The following is a 21,007-nucleotide window of genomic DNA, read 5'->3' as shown; positions in this document are numbered from 1 at the left end:
TAATCCCATGATCCAGACATTTCTAGTTGCACACATGGCATATCTGTTTATATAAAACTGAAGAGCTTATATGGTGATATAACAACACATTATAAGCATTTTCACATTAATGCTTTCACATTTATTTTCTGTTTATGTGGTGCTGGAGATTGAACCCAGGGCCTCACACATGTCAAGCAAGTGTTATTTATTTATTTTCGTGGTGCTAGGGATCCAATCCAGAGCCTTTAGTATGCTAAGCTCATGGCATTTTTATTTATTTACATTTCTTTAGTTATTGGTTAGGCTGAATAGGTTTTTAGGAACTTTTAATTCACATTCTATTACATTTTTATATTTCTTCTATTTTATATTTCTTCTTTTTTGTTTGTATTTTTATACTAAGATATAAACTCATTTCATGTAGATGGTGAAAATATTTTCTCTATTGTGTGTTTGCACTCAATCCTTGTCACAATGTTTTAAAAATTACAAAGAAGTTTAAAATAGTTATACGTTAAATCTATCATATTTTCTAGAAGGCTTATTTTCCCTAAAGTTAAAACACCCAAGTATAGCATTTACTATAGAATTTAAGATCAGTTAGGTTGGCTATTTTAGATGTAAATGTAATCTTATTTTAATTTTAGAGTTAATCTGATTTTACTTACCGTCTGCTATCTTTGTCCTTTTCATCAAAGAATAGTTAAAACTTTCTCTCAACCCCACTATTATGTATAACTGTAATGTACTAATAAAAACATAAAAAACACAAAAAAGTTTCTCTTTAACCTTTTATCACAATTATTTAGAGTTTACAAACAAAACTTGGAAAGATAAATAAAAATATATTATAAAAGCCTTTTATACAGTGCAGATAATCTGCTTTCAGAGACAATAATCCTTGAACTTCATCCTACAAACTATGCAAAGTATATGCTGTATTGTAACACTCATATACTTCCTGATTTTACAAGTGAGCTGTTTAAATATGTACCTGGGTGTCTGTGAAAAGAAAAACCATATTTTTGTCCTCTACACCAGCCAATTTGTACAACCTCCTCAGGTCATCATGAAAAGTATCATAGTTATATCCACGGCTAAGTTCGATCTGCAAACATTTGTGACCACATATATGAGCTGCAAGTCTTGTAAGAGACTGCTTTCCTGTGCCTCCTACTCCCACAAGCAGGGCATTGCCTCTTTCCTGACGGATCATCCGGGCAATCCTGTAGAAAGTAAAGTAGAGAAAGATTGATTACAAGATCACAGACATGGCTTCTGCTCAGAAGTACTCCCTAGTGAGGAATGCTGGTGGCCAGTAGAGTAGGATGCTACAAGAAAAGAACAGGCTACTCTTGAGGCTCACTGTTGGATGAACCATATTGTGGGGCCTTTCCGTTTATCCATATGTCCACTATTCCCTACAGACTGGTGGCTGTCTTCCCTAGACTCATGGATTTAAAATGAAGTAAAATTTCTTCTCCCTTTGTCAAAATGTAAAGGATTTTGTCAGGGATCCTGACGGATCTAGGCTGCAAATTAAATGAACCATTACATCAGTAAGCACAGTTCTACATTTAAAATGATGAGCAAGGTCTTCTTTGATTTCTTTCTTTAGGGTTCTGTAGTTTTCATTGTATAGATTTTTCATCTCTTTCATTAAGTTGATTCCCAAGTATTTTATTTATTTATTTTTTTGAGGTTATTGTAAATGGGATAGTTTTCCTTACTTCCTTCTCAGAGGATTTGTCGCTGATATACAGAAATGATTTTGATTTATAAGGTGTTGATTTTATATCCAGCTACTTTGCTGAATTCGTTTACTAGTTTTAGAAGTTTTCTGGTGGAGTTTTTTGGGTCTTCTAAGTATAGAATCATATCAGCAAATAGTGCTAATTTGAGTTCTTCTTTTCCTATATGTATCCCTTTAATTTCTTTTATCTCTCTAATTGCTCTGGCCAGTGTTTCAAGGATTATGTTAAATAGAAGTGGTGAAAGATGGCATCCCTCTCTTGTTCCAGTTTTTAGAGGGAATGCCTTCAATTTTTCTCCATTTAGAATGATGTTGGCCTGGGGCTTAGGGTAGATAGCCTTTATGACCTTGCTCTTGGATAGGCAGAATTAAGATTATCAAAATGACCATACTACCAAAAGCACTATACAGATTTAATGCATTCCGATCAAAATCCCAATGGCATTCCTCATAGGAATAGAAAAAGCAATCATGAAATTCATCTGGAAAAATAAGAGACTCAGAATAGCTAAATCAATCCTTAGCAGGAAGAGTGAAGCAGGTGGCATCACTATACCAGATCTTAAATTATACTATAGAGCAATAGTAACAAAACAGCATGGTATTGGCACCAAATAGACTGGTAGACCAATGGTACAAAATAGAGGACACAGAAACTAACTCACAAAATTACAATTATCTTGTATTAGACAAAGGTACCAAAAACATGCATTGGAGAAAAGATAGCCTCTTCAACAAATGGTGCTGGGAAAACTAGAAATCCATATGCAACAAAATGAAATTAAACCCCTATCTCCCACCATGCACAAAACTTAACTCAAAATGGATCAAGGACTTAGGAATACAACCAGAGACCCTGTGTCTAGAAAAAAAGTAGAAGAAAAAGTAGGCCCCAATCTCCATCATGTGGGATTAGGCCCCAACATCCTTAATAAGACTCCTATAGCGCAAGAATTAGAACCAAGAATCATTAAATGGGATAGATTCAAACTAAAAAGTTTCTTCCCAGCAAAAGAAATAATCTGTGAGGTGAATAGAGAGCCAACATCCTGGGAGCAAATTTTTATCCCTCACAAATCAGATAGAGCACTAATCTCTAGGGTATATAAAGAACTCAAAAAGCTAAACACCAAAAAACCCCAAATAACTCAATCAATAAATGGGCCAAGGACATGAACAGACACTTCTCAGAAGGGGATATTCAATCAATCAACAAATATATGAAAAAATGTTCATCATCACTAGCAATTAGAGAAATGCAAATTAAAACCACTCCAAGATACCATCTCACTCCAGTCAGAATGGCAGTTATTATGTATACAAACAACAATAAGTGCTTGCGAGGATGTGGGGGGAAAGGTACACTCATACATTGCTGGTGGGACTACAAATTGGTGCAGCCATTATGGAAAGCAGTATGGAGATTCCTTGGAAATCTGGAAATGGAACCACCATTTGACCCAGCTATCCCTCTCCTCAGACTATACCCAAAGGACTTAAAATCAGCATACTACAGGGACACAGCCACATCAATGTTTATAGCAGCACAATTCACAATAGCTAAACTGTGGAGCCAACCTAGATGCCCTTCAGTGGATGAATGGATAAAAATTTGTGGCATATATACACAGTGGAATTTTACTCAGCAATAAAAGAGAATAAAATCATGGCATTTGTAGGTAAATGGATGGCGTTGGAGAAGATAATGCTAAGTGAAGTTAGCCAGTCCCCCCAAAAAACAAATGCCGAATGTTCTCTGATATAAAGATGCTGACTCATAGTGGGGTAAGGAGGGAGAGCATGGGAGGATTAGATGAATTCTAGAGAGGGCAGAGGGGTGGGAGGGAAAGGGTGGGGGCAGGAGATTAGCAAGGGCCGTGGAATGTGATAGACATCATTATCCAAAGTACATGTATGAAGACATGAATAGGTGTGAACATACTTATATACAAACAGAGGTATAAAAAATTGTTCTATATATGTAATAAGAATTGTGATGCATTCCACTGTCATGTATTTAAAAAATAAAATCAATAAAAAATGATGAGTAAGCATAAAAATTCCTGGAGCTATGAAAAGACACCATAGTTCAGAGAGAGAAATCAATGGGAACAATTACTGCAAGATACCAATGAAAGTTTAGAAATTCATGTTAAGAATTTCAAAAAGCACTGTAATCATGATATTGTGATCTTAAGCACTTAGAAAGAAGGAGTAAATAAAAAGGGGAAATTGGAGAGATGGCAATTCTAACCACCAAACTGAAGACCCAAGTGGAAGATACATCTCACAAGAAAGGTACTGTGGAAGAGAATAGAACAAGCTTAAGGGATGCACCCAGAGCTCAGAGAACAATATTGACCTCAAAATGATGGGAGATGTACTTTTTTTTGTATTACAATTCTTAATACACATATATGCCACAATTTTTCATATATCTGTTTGTATATATAAAGTATGTTGACACCAAATTCAAATCTTCATACATGTATTTTGTATAATGATGACCATCACATTCCTCCATCTTTGCTAATCCCCTTCCCCCCTCCCTTTCCCTCCCACCCCTCTTCCCTATCTAGAAACAATCTTCCTCCCATTAAAAAAAAAAAAAGAGTACATGTATAATGGCATAATTTGGCGTGAACATACTTTATATACAGAGTTACGAAAAATTGTGCTGTGAATGGGTAATAATGAGTGTAATGTATTCCACTATTGTCATGAATTTAATAAAAAAAGAAAGAAAGAAAGAAAGAAAGAAACCAGAATTAACTTCTGGACCTTCTAGTCACATGAATCAAAAAAAAAAAAAAATGATGGGAGAGTGTGAGGATGGCCTTAGGCCTGAGCCTAACCAACTTCATTGTAAAAACTTTAGTTTGAAACCTGCAGTCTCACCAGGCATGCCTAACAGAGCCCTCCAGTATAGCTCTCCGACATAAACAAGTCTTTATCTTTCCCTGATAAATAGAGTGAAGCCTCTGGCAGGCTTTCCTCGCCTGATAAGAGGGAAAGGCGAGAAGATCATGGTGGAGACCACCAGACTAGATGTTTTAACCCCCAGATTGAATGATGTCACTGAGAAATCTGGTGGTAACTGATAAGGATTGAAAGGGGGGGGGTCAAAAAGTCTCAAAATTTAGTATAAATAACAAAGCTAATGAACAGGTATTCAGCCAGCCGAAACAAGGATGCACTCCAGCTGGAGAACCTGAAGAGTACTCCGACTGAGGTCCCATCACGTGTCACATTTGTTTCATCCTCTGTATGATCCTCACTGCTCTCAAACTCTACGCCCACATCTTGACCCTGGTGAGAGGCGCAGCTTCTCCCTACGACCCTCTCCTCTACTGGCCATCACCTCTATCCCAGGAGAAGCCTGCCTTGGTTCCTGACCTGATCACTGTGGTCTGAGTGAGTGTGCATCTGCTGGACTTAAAGCCTAAGGCTTGAGACTTTTTAACTTTGCATGCAGAGGGAATGTCTGTCATTAGCCTGTCATGATCAAGTGTGTTTACCATGCTTAGAATTAATCTAGAATTGTTTGCTGTGAATTGATTATATATCTATTGTAGTGCCTAGCATTAAGGATTATCTTTTTCTTGATTAAGAACCTATAGAGTGAAATTGTATTGAGTGATTTGAGTGAATAAAGCATTGAAAAGGGCAGAAGCTCGTGGACATGCTTTATTTCTCCCCCTCTACTGCATACATGGCAACTTTTCCCCTCGCAACAGAGAGAAAAATTTAAAAAAAGAAGGACAAACCTAGGAGGAAAAATGGGATCACAGAGGCTACATAATAGAAAGTACAGAAGGAGAGACAAGAAGGAACAGAACTAATGCAATGGTGACTGAAATAATAGAAAAGACTTGAGGTGAGCCCACAAATCCAATGGAGCAGAGCCACTGAAGGTCAGGAGAGGAAATCAAACAGCAGAGGTAAAACACTAAATATTTTCTAGGAAATATTTAAATATTTAAGTATACATTATATTTAACAAATAAATAGAAAACATTTATGTTATACAAATATATAACATAAATTCACATATATAAACACATCATAGGGATCTATATTTTAGATGTAAGCAAAATGTTTTTTGAACATCTATAGTAGAAATAATAGATTATCTCCAATTAAATAAATAATTTCACAAGATGACATTTTACAAGGTGATAGTTAGAGGTGAACATTATGTTACAGGGTCAGAGACTAAGTCACCTGCAAATCTTTTCCAAAAGATCCCTTGATGATATACAGAAATATAAATAAAATTTAAAAATACAAGAAGGGGAAAGAGATGTCTCTATAAAAAGTGAGCAGTATGAGAGTGAAGTCTATATAGTGTTAAGCAGATAATAAAAAGGAAATGATAATGTCAATAAATTCTTTAAAAAGAATGAAAATGTAAAAGTAATTTCTTAAAAATTATAATCATCAAAAATCTCAGATTGGATCAGCAGGACTAGAAATCATGAGAGAAATGTAAAAGTAAGCTTAATTTCTTTCTTTTTTTTAATAGGAAGTCTATCTATCTATCTGGTTTTATTTATGATGCTGATAATTGCAGAAAACTAGATTAAAATATTTTATAACTATAATACTTTGTTAGTTTTAAAACTACGAATGTATAACATGGTTACTGTAACCCATGAAAGAAGAATATTGCCAACCCTTTCCGACAGGTAAGTTCCATCATAAGGGGCTGGATGTTGGTCAGTTCTCAATGTAAATAGTGTATAGCATGTGTGGTAGGTGCTTCATAAATTATTTATATTCAAGAGACCAACTTCTAGAGACTTTCAAAGCTGTCAAATAAAGAAACCAATTAGTTATAAAGCATCATCATCCTTGGTGGCAAAATAAAGGAGCACAGGGAGGATTTATTTAAAAAGTGTTCCTCCAGGAAAAAGCCCGGACTCTTAGCCATTGCTAATTACAGAATCAAGCTTTCAAATTTGACTCCATCTTTATACCCTCTCCTGCTCTTCAGGCAGGTCTACACTTTCCACACTCAGAACATCTTGATAATACTGCTTTGTCTAGAACAGGGGTCACCAAATTATGGCCTGTGGGTCAAATCCTGTCCCTGAACTGTGTGTGTTCTATGATCTAAGGGATAAGAATGATTTTCAGATTAAAAAAAAAATGGTTGGGTAGTGGGGAGCAAAAGAAGTGTAACACTTCATGATTTGTGAAAGTCATGAAATCCAAATATTGGTGTCCATAAATAAAGATTTATTGAATCATAGACATGCTCATTCATTATTGTCAGTGACCTCTTAAACATTACAATGGCAGAGTTGAATAGTTGCAGCAGGGACTTGTGACCCACAGAGCCTAATATTTTCTATCTAACTCTTTGCAAGACATTTGTTGACTTTTTTACCCAGAATCTTTTGCCAGCTCCTTCCCTAGAACACAGAAGATCCATAGACACCATTTTCATTGTCATGTCTCCATTATTCACATCTAAATAGATCATCCATTTGCTAATTTCTCTTTGGCTACCCATGTAAATATAAAATTGAGGGATGAATGGATACATAATAATGTTTTTTTCCATATCACACAAGTGTTCTAAGTGGATGGAATATTGAATATTGTAAAAATCTTGCACTTTATATGTCATGCTTTTCTTGTTTAATATACATTATTACTCATAGTAATTTGATTATTTCTATCTGGGATTATTGGGGACAAATAACATGTCCATTCTGCTTCCCAGTGTTATTTTTTCTGGCAATTTACATATAAGCAGATAGAAATATCTTCCAAGTAAGCATCCTTTACTGTAGGCAAATTACATTCTATGTAATATAATATGCAAGAGATGAATCTCCTAATCTGTGGCTTATTTTTTATATTGGCTCTTTTTGGTTATACATAACATTAAGATTCATTTTGATATAATTATAAAAGCATGGAATATAATTTGTATAAATTCAGTCCCCAGTAATTCCCTTTTCCCTTCCCCAGTTCCCTTCCCTCTACTGATATTTCCACTATTTACTTAGTTTTTTTTTTTTTAAATTAGTGTCTTGTGAAGGATGAGAGTCTCATGAATGGTGCATATTCGTATATACATAGGAAAGTTAAGTCAGATTCATTTCACTGTTCTTCCCTTATCCAATCTCTCCTCATTTCCTCTCAACCCTCTTCCTCTACTCCACTGATATTTTTCTTATTTTTTATGGAATTTCTCATCCCTTTTTTACACTTTAGTTTTGATTAGCTTCTGCATAACAGAGAAAATATTTGACCCTTGACTTTCTGTATCTAGCTTATTTCACTTAGCATAACAATCTCCAGTTCCATTCATTTACCAGCAAATGCTATAATTTCATTCTTCTTTTTGGCACAGTAATACTCCATGTGTGTAAACACCACATTTCTTTAAACATTCATCTGTTGAAGGGCACCTAGGTTGGCTCCATAGTTTGATTATTGTGATTTGTGCTACTATAAACATTGATGTGACTGCATCACTGTAATACACTGATATTAGGCCGTTTGGATATATACGGAGAGGAGGAATAGCTGGGTCATATGGTGGGTCCATTCCTAGATTTTTAAGGAATCTTCCTACTGCTTTCCAGAGTTATGGGGACTAATTTGCAGTCCCATGAACAGTGTATGAGTGTACTTTTCCCCTTCCATCCTTGCCAACACTTATATTGTTTGTATTCTTGATAATTGCTATTCCGACTAAAGTGAGAAGAAATCTAAATATAGTTCTGATTTGCATTTTCTTAATTGTTAGACATTTGTTGGTCATTTATATTTCTTTTTAAGTGTCTGTTTAATTTTTTGCCCATTTATCAATTGGGTTATTTGTTATTTTTTTCATGTTTTTTGAATTCTTTATGTTTTGGATATTAATTCCCTGAGAAGCAAGTGGCAAAGATTTTCTCCCATTCTGTAGGCTCCCTCTTCACATTATTAATTGTTTCTTTTGATGTACAGAGCTTTTCAATTTTCTCCTTTGTTAGATTAATTTGTAGGTATTTTGTTTTTAGATTATTGTAAAAGGTATTGTTGTTATGATTTAGATATTATGAGTCCTCCAAAAGCTTATGTGTGAAATACTGCAAGTAAATTTAGAGATGAAAATGGGTTATGAGAATCTTAACCTAATCAGTGCATTAATTCCCTGATAAGGATTAACTGGGTGGTGACTGTAGGCAGGTAGGATATGGCTGGAGGAGTGGGTCCCTAGGGTGTGTCTTTGGGGTATATACTTTGTCCTTTTTGAACAGATCTCTCTCTCTCTCTCTCTCTCTCTCTCTCTCTCTCTCTCTCTCTCTCTCTCTCCTTCCTGATTGTCCATGTCCTGAGTTGCTTTTCTCTGCCTCATTCTTCTGCCATGATAGAGTTGGACATCTATGAACTACGACCTCTGAATCCATGAGCCCACAATAAACTTTCCTCCTATATTGTTCTTGTCAAGTCTTTTTGGTCATGCATGAAAAAGATGACCAAAACAGTAATTTTCCTGATTTCTTTCTCAGCAGATTCATTATTGGAGTATAGGAATGAGACTGATTGATGTGTGTTGATCTTGTATCCTGATACTTTATTAAATTTGTTTATCAGCTCTAGAAGTCTTCTGGTGGAGTTTTTTGGTTCCTTTAAATATAGGATCATGTCATCAGTAAACAGAAATAATTTGACCTCCTTTTTTTCTATTTGTGTTCCTTCTCTTGCCTGATACTCTGGTTAGAGTTTCAAGGAATATGTTGAACAGGAGTGGTGACAGTGGACATACTTGCTTGTTTTTGGAGGAAGTGATTTTTCCCCATTCAGTATGATGTTGGCCTTAGCTTTGTCATATATAACCTTTACAGTGTTGAGGTAAGTTCCTTCTATCCCTAGTTTCTCCACTATTTTAAACATGAATGGGTGCTGTACTTTGTCAAATGCTTTTTCCTGAATCTATTGGGATAATCAAGTGATTCTTGTCTTTTAACTCTACTTATATGGTGAATTATATTGAGTGATTTCTGTATGCCAAACCAACCTTGCATCCCTGAGATGAAACCCACTTGATCATGATACACTATATTTTTAATGTGCTTTTTGTATGCAGTCTGCCAATATTTTATTAAGAATTTTTAAAAATATTTTTTAGTTGTAGATGGGCATAATACCTTTATTTTATTTATTTATTTTTATGTGGTGCTGAGGATCAAACCCAGTGCCTCAAACGTGCTACTGCTCTACCATTGAGCTACAACCCCCAGCCCCTTATTAAGAATTTTTGCTACTATGTTCATCAAGGATATTGGTCTGAAGTTTTCTTTCCTTGATATCTTTGTCTGGTTTTGGTATCAGGGTGATACTGGCTTCATAGAATGAGTTTGGAAGAGTTTCCTCCTTTTCTATTTTGTGGAATAATTTGAGGAGAATTGGTATTAGTTCTCTGAAAGTTTGGTAGAACTCAGGTGAGAAACTGTCTGGTCCTGGGTTTTTCTTTGTTGGAAAGCTTTTGATGGCTGCTTTAATTTCATTACTTAATATTGATCTGTTTAAGTTTTCCATATCCTTATGGTTCAATTTGGGCAGGACATTTGTTTCTAGGAATTTGTCAATATCTTCAACATTTCCAGTTTATTAGAACACAAATTTTCAAAATAGTTTCTAATGATCCTCTGGATTTCTGTAGTGTATATGGTGATATTTAATTTTTCATCTATAATTTGTTTACTTGACTTTTCTCTCTTTGGTTTGGTTAGTTTCACTAAAGGTTTATTAATATTGTTTATCATTTCAAGAACCAACTCTTTTTTCATTGATCCTTTGTATTTTTTTTTAAATTCTGAACTTCATTGATATCAGCTCTGATTTTAATAATTCCCCGTATTTTCCTAATTTTGGCGTTAGTTTGATCTTCTTTTTCTAGGACCTTGAGGTATAATGTTAGATTATTTATTTGGATCTTTCTATTATTTTAAGGTATGAGCTCAGTGCTAAACTTTCCTCTTAGATGTGTTTTCATACTGTCCCAGAGGTTTTTATTTATTTTTATTTATCATTATTCTTATTTGTTAGAATTTTTTTTTTATTTCTACTGATTTCTTCTGCTATCCATTTGTCATTCAAAAGTGTATTATCTAATCTCTAGGTGTTAGAGTAGTTTCTGTTTTATATATTGTCATTTCTAATTTCACTCCATTATGATCTGATAGGATTCAAGGTATTATCTGGTTTTTTTTCCAATATTATGGTCTATTTGATTTTTAATATTGATAAGGTTTGTTTTATATATGTAGGTGCACAATTGTTTGGGGCATAAATATTTAAAATCATTATATCTTCTTATTGAATGATTCCCTTAACTAGTATGAAGTGACCTTTTTTGTCTCTTTTGATTAATTTTGCCTTGAAGTCTACTTTGTCTGATATGAGAATAGCTTTGTCTGATAAGAGAATAGCTACTTGTTTACAGTACCATTTGAATGCTATATTTTTTTCTCATCCTTTCAACCTTCAATCTTTGGATATCTTGTCTATAAGATGAGTCTCTTGCAAACAACATATTGTTGGGTCTTTTTTAAAATCCAATCTGAATAGCTTGTATTTTAATAAAGGGATCCATTCTACCAACCTAGTAGTATGGTGACAACTTTGGGAATATGTAATAGGTAGAGATGACCTGGTGCATTTATACTTTGAAAACACAGGAGACTTTTATCCAAGTTACCCTAGGCCAAAACACAAAACCCAAAAATGTCACCAACAAATTTAATATGCTAAATTACTAAATATTTACTAATTACTTAATAACCAATGCTTATAACATCTATTGCTAACCAGCAATAGATGTTTAAAACCTCTTACAAGTAGAAATGTATTTTCTCAGATTTCTAATTACTGATCTCTAGGAAAAAAAGCAACATGTCTAGGGTGTTTTGGATGTTTTAAAATCAAATCTCCACCATTCTATGAATGGTTTTTAAATTTCTCCTTATATTATTTCAAAAACGGAGTGGTTACTTTCACAAAAGTAAGAAAGATGATAGTAAAATAATGAAGCTGGATTTGCCTGTCATCTGGTGTATTCTCTAGGAAGGCTCTCAGACCAGAGTGCTCCTGCTACTGATGGTATTGTTATTATTTGCAGACTTTGCCTGCCTAAGTGTGGGAATAACAGTTGTTAGGGGATAGTATGTGGGTTTATTGCCAGTTGTATCCTGACAACTCAATGACAATCAAATATATATCCTAATGTAAGCTGTGAAGAATACAAATTCTTGAATAAGATTTAATTAAAGTATGGAAATGTAGGATAGGTGGAAGATTTATTTGTTTATGTGTTGTGTGAAAAAAATTCTGGGGACTGAATCATCAGTCTTAATAAGGAGCATAATTGACGTGGAAAAAAAACAAAGCCATTAAAAATTTTCTGCAGTAGTAGATCATGGAAAATCCTCTTCTCACTCATATTTTGAATTGCTTATTCCATAGAATATTATATTAAATGTGGGTACTGTCTTTTTAAGTGGAACATTGAAAAATTATAAAATACTTAGTATGTTAAAGGTTAGAAATACTTTCTAATGGGCAATATGAAAGATCTAGGATAATTTTGCCTGGAGAAGAGGAACTTAGAAATAATTTTCAAACATTTGATGGTGCTGGTATGAAAAATAGTGGGCCCATTCTATTGTTTGCTACCTAGCAGCCTTTGACAATTTACCTAATATTATTCTCTGTTGTATACTGTACTGTCAAAAATTTGTTTTCCTTCACCAGTAACCACAAGAGATAATGATAAAATGAAAATGCTAAGTGCTGGAGTAGCTAAAAAGACCACTAGATGTTTTCTCTGATATGCAGAAGCTAATTCAAAATAAGGGGCGGGGGTAGGGGATAAAAGAGAAAAAAAATCTTTCTTATGTACATATATGAATATACCACAGTGAATCGTACCATCATTTAAAAAAGAACAATAAGTAAATAGCAGAAAGATCAGTAAAGTAGAGGGAAGGGAACAGGGGGTGGGAGGAAAAGGTGAAATACTGGGGACTGAATTAAAACAAATTATATTCCATGCTTTTATAATTATGCCAAAATGAATTCTATTGTCATGTATAACTAAAAAGAACAAATAAAAAAGACCACAGAACATTCTCTGAGTCTTATTTGCAAAGAGATTATAATAACAAATTAAGGAGAGGTGTTTTGAAAGTTAAATGAGATGCTCCATATCATGGTTTTATATATACACTGAGTACCATTATTATTATTGCTCCATAGGATGAAACTGATACCAGAAGTCATAGGAAATAAAAGTTGGCTTGTACTGGAAGGGCCATTTTTAACATGAAGAATTGTCCAATCTATGATCAGGGTTCAATTTGTTTTGCTACAATCTTGAACCCCTTCTTTCTTTAGGCATGCATGCAATTAGATTTGGTTATTTTTTTATATGCATCTGTAAACCACCTCAGGCCTTTTTTGTAAAAATATAGAACACATAAAAACAAAATTAATCTATTGATATATAGCAAAAGTGATCACCTCTGGAATTACACAGAAATTTCATGGTATATTTATTTAAAATATCTTCTAAATTATACTGCTAACTGCTAAAAGACTTTAGTATGCTTAGCAATTTAAAGAGTTTATACAACTTAATTTTTATTTTTTTTAATGCAAAAGAAATAAAATCAATGCATAATTTGGCACTTGATTGTACTATACCTTGAAACATGTTCTATGGCATCCTGGAAAAACACCAACTTTACTTCTTTGGGGTTTATAAGGTTATAATCATCAAGATAATCCTGAAGAACATTTGCAATTTTCTCCATATCAGGCATATCATCATAAATCCGATCAGCTCTATCTGCTCCAAACTATAAGATGAGAGATGGGAGAAAAATCAAGTTGGATCAATTCTAATATGTAAGTGTACAAGATATGCATAATATGGGAAATCCACTTAACTTCTTCAAGTGGTACATTTCAATTTCAATAATCTTTGCAATAAAATAAACACACAAACTTAGAATAGGGCTTTAATTTTTCATATAATCCCACACTCTGGTTCCATACTTTTGTTTTTAGTCTACTGACATTAGAAAAGCTAACTAGTTGAAAATCATGGCAGATTTTATCGTTATAAACAATCATGTGGCAACTATATGTAGTTTTTACACAGCAGTCATCTAGAGTTATAAAAATTGTTGAGAAAAAAAAATCAGACGTAACTACAGAGAACTAAGTTCCTCTTTGAAATTATTGAGACTGTTTTTTCTCTGCTGTAGCAACTTCCCTGGGGACACTTTTGATTTTACTAAAATATATCTAGGCAATGCAAGAGCCTATCTCTTCTTTTTCCTTTGCTTCATTCCCCCAAGATAATATCATCACCACAAACACATAGGAAATACAATCTTTGGAAACAAACCTTGGATTTTATTTTTAATGACAAATTTAAAAAGATGTATTTCACACAAATAGATTATCTTTTTTTTTAATCTTTCAGGTGATAACACTCCTGACAGATATCTGGAGTTGTGTTCAGAGTGATGAGGTAATGGACACATAATATAAAGAGCTTGTTCATTGTTGAACCAGTATTAATTGAAGCATGCTATGTATCTAGGTCTCCATAGAAAGCTGGGGACTTAGGGAGAACAGTGCCCTCTTGGAGAGACACTGAGAATGTGTTACCTGATCAAGAATCAACTTGGTAAAAGAAAATGGCTGTCTGTCAAGGAAGGTGGGGTGGTTAGATGGAATATATATTTTAGGAAGGTCCAATGGGCAAAATCAGGAACAAGTATAAATATTATTTGTACATGGGGGGATAGACTTGAGAAGCTTATAAGGAAATAAAGGAAGTTAATACAAGGGAAATTTTGCTACTAAACAGGTGGCCCTGGAATAATAGGACAATTCTGTTAACTAATCTACCTTCCATCACTGAAAGCATTTAAGTAGGGCTGAACAGCTTCATAGAATTCAATAGGGATTCCAGTTCTGAGACTGATTAAGTTTCCTAAGATTCCAGTTGAGACTAAGCTTCCCTACTTTCCTCCACATCAAATTATCTAATGACTCTCTAATTCAAACTATTAACAAAAGAACATAGGTACATCAAAGGTCAGCAAACTTTTTCTTTAAAGGGTCACAGGTCTTCTGGTTTCTGTGGCTTCTACTGCACTTTGCTCACATGTATAAAAGGTTCATATAAAGTGTACACAAACAAGCAGCTATGACTGTGTTCTGATAAAACTCTGTCTACAGAAATAGGCAGCAGATGGATTTGACTTATGGGGACCATAATTTGTCCACACTTGGCCTAGATATTTGATCTTCATAGATGTAAAGTTCTTACAGAACATGAATCTGAATTGAAAAATAGTGAATGCTTTATAACCTTCAAATGTATTCAATACAATACAATATACTTGCCTTAATGAAATCTCCAAATATGATGGGCTTAACCAAAAAATATTCCAGGCCTATTGCAATGCCAAAATGTTTGTCTGTTAAAAAGCAAAAACAATTTTGATATAATGAAAAGCTTGAATGTAGTATTTTAATAAAAAGATATATAAAATAATATCAGCTATCATTAAACTGAAAGTCTTAATTAGTGTGAATGTCAACATCAACATCATGTCACTTTAGTTTGTTTGATCATTTCCCAGATTTAAGATTAAGAATATATAATAACTTTTAAAATAACTTTTGCTAAATAATAAATATTGGATATTTATTAAGAAGTACTTTATAATTATCCTGGCATCTTATCAGACAAAATACTGTTTCTCTTACTTTTCTTTCTATACTTAAAAAGTCTCTACTGAATTAAATAGAGTAGCCCTTCCTTAATTTCAATAAAATTATTTTAGAATATTTTCATATGTTTGAGTTATCAAATAATGTTTTCTCATGAGTACCTAAAATTCATAAATCCATTTTAATTTTCATTTATAAAAATCAAATTGCTTTTCTGCTAAAAAAAGAATAGCAAAATAAAGATTTATATTTACTGGCCATTTCTGTTAAAATAACGTAGAAATAGTGTTTATCTTCATTATTAATCAAACGATCATGGAAGACTCTTTGACATTCATGGCAAAAGAGTCTAAATATCTGCATTTCTTCTCTTATTGTTCCTGAGTCACACTGGAGGATGCCTGTTTTGTAAGAAGAAAAAAAAAAAAGAAAATTCTACATTTGTGGAATCTCTAATAATAGTTTAATTAACTAGGAAATCCTGAAGTCCAAATTTACCCAAACATTAGCAGAAATGAATGCTTCCCCAGTGGATACATACATATAATAATGGTGAACTCATTTTCTTGGAAGCAAAACTGGGATATGCTATGTGACAACAATTTTTTTTTCCTTTTCCCCATTTCTTTCTTTAACTCAACATGTGGGCAGTGGGCAGTACGCCAAATGAGAAAGGTTATATTTCTTTCTTCTTAAAATTTACTTGTTGGTTATTTTTAGTTATACATGTCAGGAGAATTCATTTTGATATATAATTATGAGCATGGAATATATCTTATTCTAGTTAGGATCCCAATCTTGTGGATATACATAATGGTGTGATTCACTGTGTTGTTTTCATATATTTACATAGGATAATTGTGTCAGATTTCCTTTTCCTATTCCTCCTCCCTACCCTCCATTCCCCATTGTCTAATCTACTGGAAAGCATTATGGAGGTTCCTCAAAAAAACTTGAAATAGAGCCACCATTTGACCCAGCTATCCCATTGCTCAGTATACATCCAAAGCATTTAAAATCAGCTCACTACAGTGATGCAGCCACATCAATATTTATAGCAGCTCAATCCACAATAGTTAAGCTATGGAACCAACCTAGGTGCCCTTCAACAGATGAATGGATGAAGAAATTGTAATATATATATGCAATGGAGTATTACTCAGCCATAAAGAATAATGAATTTATGGCATTTGTCAGTAAATTGTTGGATCTGGAGACTATCATGCTAAGTGAAATAAGCCAGTCCCCAAAAGCCAAAGTTATCAACCTTATCAAACTTTTATCATGATGTTTATACTGTTTTCAAAACATCAATTCCCTCTTTCTTCCCCAATGTTAAATTCTCACCAAATGCTAATAGCTGCTACTCAAATGACTCTGAGTACACTTAGTTACCACAAAAGCAGTGATATATAGCACTGTCTGGAAATGTTTCTGCATGGAGACCCCTCACACAGGGTTTCTCTCACTGTGCAGATGAGGCAAGGACACAATATACTATGTACACAGTTGCACCAGAGTGTGTACCACACATAACATAATAAGTACTGTCCACATTGCCTTGCAATACAAGGAATTTCTGGAGATAATAATTCTCTATTTAAATTCTTTGCATCTAAAGTTTGTGTGTGTTTGACATGTGTATTTCTTGAAGTGCTTAAAGTTTTAATAATTTTCAGTTAATATTTATAGAAATAAGGGAATTTCTAGGACATTTTAATGAGAATAAGCAGAAAAATATTAAAAATTGGAAATTTCTGGATACTTTGATGTACGATCACTGGAGATAAAATGAGCCGTAAATTTTGAAGCTCAGAAGTTATGTACAAAACAGAATAGAAAGGCAATAAGGGAGGCCAATAAATAAATGACTAGATTAGACAACGTCTGACGACCAGAGAAAGTGAGTTTGAAGAAGTTCACCAAAGAAACAAAGCCACATTCTACAATTTTCTGGGGAAAAAAATGGGTTTGTAAACCCCTGGATAAAACTGCTAATATAAAGGGGAAGATTTTTTAGGGGAGGAGGAAGAAAACAAGTTATGTTATCCTGTGGTAAGGATGGTTTTAATATGCCCACTTCAAAAATTATCTGGAATAGAGAAAAAAATAAAATAGTCACATGAGTCTCATGCAAATGAGAGTTGGAAAGATCAGGAATCTGTGGAGAGAACTGGCAGGGTTGTCAGGGTTTTTAAAGCCAAGCCTCAGCTTCTGTCTTGGGCCATTGTCTTATAGTTCATTCTCAGCTTTATTAATGCACAAAAGGTAATGAATTAGATTTTGATGAACTCAGAAAAGGGAACTGGATTTCAGAGAGTCCAGATATTGCTTTGTAAAAAAGTACTTTATAGCTTTCATTTAGTCTACTTAGCAGATATTCAAAACAAAGTTACTTAAGTTTATTTGGATCCTTGTTGAGAAAAAATATTAGTGGTATAGAACAAAGGACATTGGATAGAAAGTGAAGAGACAAAGCAGATCATGGGGCAACTAAGAATTAAGAGTTCTTGTGCACAAAATAAGGGGAGGGGTCTTTATCTGGGAATTGTAAACACATTCTTTAAGTTCTGACCTTCTCTGATACTCACTTGTTCATTTCATTCTTTCACTCAGTGCCAGGCACAATTCCAGGCCTTGGAATGCAGTGATAAACTACATAAAGAGCCCTCAAGGAGCCGACATCCTAGTGTCTCCACAAACTTTAACACATATGCAGACAAATATCTAGGATATAATCTCAGGTAATACTTGCTGTAAAGGAATATAGAAGGGGAAGGTTTGGCTGAGGAAGTAATGTTAAGGCAAGGAAAGTGATCCATGTGAATATCTGGGATAAGAGCATTCCAAGAGCAGTTCAGAGGCTCTAGGCAGACCCAGTTTCAGGAGTGGCAAAGAACTGGCAACCATAAGGAGGAAAATGGGAGGCAAGAAAGGCAGAAAGGAGGCCTTGGTCCAGATTAATAGAAACTCAGCCACATGGCAGGTCTAGGGAAGCAGCCTGAGGAGAGCCTGAATAAGGCATACAGCTGGCTGCTGTGCAGAAGGCAGATCTGGGTTCATGATAGGGAAGGTAAGCACATAGATTGGAAGCAGATTAGAGAGGAGGCTTTTCCTATTAGAAATCTTGGTGAAAGGTGATGGTAGTTTGGGATAGTATGAAGTAGATGGAGTCCTCACTAGAAGACTAGTGGCTAGATTTGGGATATATTTTGAAGGTAAACCTGTCAGGATTGTTCATATATTGTCTTGGAATTATAGAGGCTTATGGCTAAAACAAATGGCAGTCTCTCTGGGACAGGGACACACATGTCCAGAGGTGGAGGGATAAATCAGGAATATAGTTTTGACATGCCAGGTTAAAGAAGCCCACATGGATAGCTGAGAGAGGGCATCGAGAAGGACGTTGGATGTGCAAATCAGACATGCCCAGGAGAGGTTGACACTGAAGGCAAGCAACTGAACACTACCTCTGAACAGATAGTATAACACCACAGGATTGACTGAGACTAGACTATAAAGTGGATGGAAGATAGAGTCCTGAGGCCCCATCATCTTGAGGAAGGGAAGAGGAGGAACAGCCATCAAAACAGACTAGCAGCAGTAGGCAATGAGAGGAGGCAACACATGCGAGCATGTGCCCTAGAACACTGGGAAGGAATGGGTGAGTTGTGCTGAAGGTTCATCAACCCATGGATTTGACTAGATACCAAGGTAAACTTGGGACGAGCAGTTTAGTACAGTGGCAAGTATGAAATTTTGATTGGCATAAATTACCTAGAGGGAGTAAGTGGGATAGTGAAGTGAGACCGTTTTTTGAGGAGTCTTTCTAAAAGAAGAAAATAAATAAAGGGATGATATCAGGGATAAATGGAGCCTAAGGAAAATTAAATTTTTAAGATAAGAAGTATGATAGCAGGGTTTTTTTGTTTTGCAATATTGTTAGGAATGACCCAATAGATAAGAAATTTATAAGAGCAAAATGAAAATTTTAAGAGCAAAATCCTGCAAGAGGGGATAAGATTCAGTGTCAGAGGGTGGCACCTGATACGAACAGGGACAGCTCAGCACAGGGAAGGAAGATGCAGGTTGTCTGAGAGATTTGGAAGATGAGGCAGCTCTGGTCTGATTGTTTCCATTTTTTTTCCAGTAAAAGATCATGAGTTGGGAGGGAGAAATTGGAGAGATATTGGTGGTTTGAAAAAGCTGTAAAGTTTTCAGCCTGGGGTGGGGGTGAAGGGTGACCTGTATGAGGACATGCTATGGGATTTCTAGGTGAGTCACAGACACTTGGGTACACACGATTTTAATAAGAGAGTTTATGCCAAAGAACATGAAGGGAGGGTGCAAATCAGAGAGTGAGGGTTTAATACACTACCTTGCACACATTTGGATAAATCCCTCAAATTAAAGACATAGTGGGACTTTGCTGGTGTTGGCAGGAGATCAATACTCATTCTGTTATAAATCTCAACTGAAGCTTCTACGATGCTTGATGCGGTTTGCTTTACAGCTTGTGGAAAGTCAAGTAGGAAGCCATTTAAGATGGCCTGGAACCAGAAACATGAGAGGGTTATGTTTTTTAAATCAAATATTTATTTTTCAAATTACTCTAGATATGATCCTGCTTTCTAATAATAACTAGAAAACCAAATTCTAACACAAAGATACGTGAATGTCAAAGTTCTTCCATTCATTTCAGAATTTGATCCCAAGAAGGGGCCCATTTTTGTCTTCTGTGACTGGGCTGCTTGAGCAACATTCATAAAAATATTTTTGAATTTACCATGACCCTACTCTCAGGTAATTTAGACTTCTGCTCACTGTGAGTCCAGAGGGTCTTCACTGAAGAAATAAACTCATCTGGAAATGAACTGTCTTCTCTCTCATTTTTATGGGTGAATGACCAGCAAGCCCATAGGTTTCATTTTCATGTGTATTTAAAGTGTGACTTGTATAGACTCCCCTGCCTCTCATCCCCACCTCGGTAAGCGGCCTTGCCCTGGTTCACTCAGATCAGGAGCTTGGAAGTCCATTTTAAAACCTCCCTGATTCTCCCCCTACAATCTTGAATTCATTTCTTGAATCTGTGTCCTTCAGTTTTTAATGACACCACCCCATTGTACCTTTTTCTTTTCCATCTGGACTCCTTCCCTTCTCCTTCCCTTCTCATTGGCCTCTTCACTTCTACTTTCCTCTCTCTTTAATGATACAAATACCATCTTCTGATGTTCAGTATCCCCCAACCTTCCTATTTTACTCTTCTGTCCCTATTGCTCACTGGCTTTAACAGCCCATACTCCTTCCTCCCTTAGGTTTCCACACTTGCCGTACCTCCCTCCCAATACCCACTCCACATGGCTCTCTCTTGCAGGTGCTTTCTCAACCTTCATATTTTTGGTTCCATGTCATCTCTTCAGAGAGGCATTCCCTGACCACCCAATTTAAAACAAGTTCTTCTATCAGTCTCTCTGACTTTCTCACACATAAATTGCCACAGTATGAAAGCCTAAC

The 21,007-nt window shown here is 35.0% G+C and overlaps 1 protein-coding gene across 7 annotated transcripts in view; it reads right to left on the bottom strand.

The window, feature by feature from the left end:
- LOC124101538 (dynein axonemal heavy chain 6) overlaps window positions 1–21,007 on the bottom strand; it is a 173,709-nt gene that overhangs the window by 92,914 nt on the left and 59,788 nt on the right. For all 7 annotated transcript variants that reach the window (XR_009228040.1, XM_046457550.2, XM_046457552.2 and 4 more), the window contains 5 exons: window positions 19,872–20,043; window positions 15,748–15,894; window positions 15,164–15,237; window positions 13,445–13,599; window positions 977–1,208 (listed from right to left, as the gene is read on the bottom strand). Coding sequence is in view for 6 of the 7 variants with exons in the window: in XM_046457550.2 (XP_046313506.1) it covers window positions 977–1,208; window positions 13,445–13,599; window positions 15,164–15,237; window positions 15,748–15,894; window positions 19,872–20,043 (780 nt within the window). In the remaining variant the exon portion in view is untranslated. The remainder of the gene's footprint in view (window positions 1–976; window positions 1,209–13,444; window positions 13,600–15,163; window positions 15,238–15,747; window positions 15,895–19,871; window positions 20,044–21,007) is intronic.

The sequence above is a fragment of the Marmota monax genome, unplaced genomic scaffold, assembly GCF_021218885.2.
Source record: "Marmota monax isolate L192 unplaced genomic scaffold, Marmota_monax_Labrador192_F-V1.1 WCK01_AAM20220418_F8-fsc00390, whole genome shotgun sequence".
NCBI classification, from domain to species: Eukaryota; Metazoa; Chordata; class Mammalia; order Rodentia; family Sciuridae; genus Marmota; species Marmota monax.
This window is presented reverse-complemented; position numbering and strand designations above follow the sequence as displayed.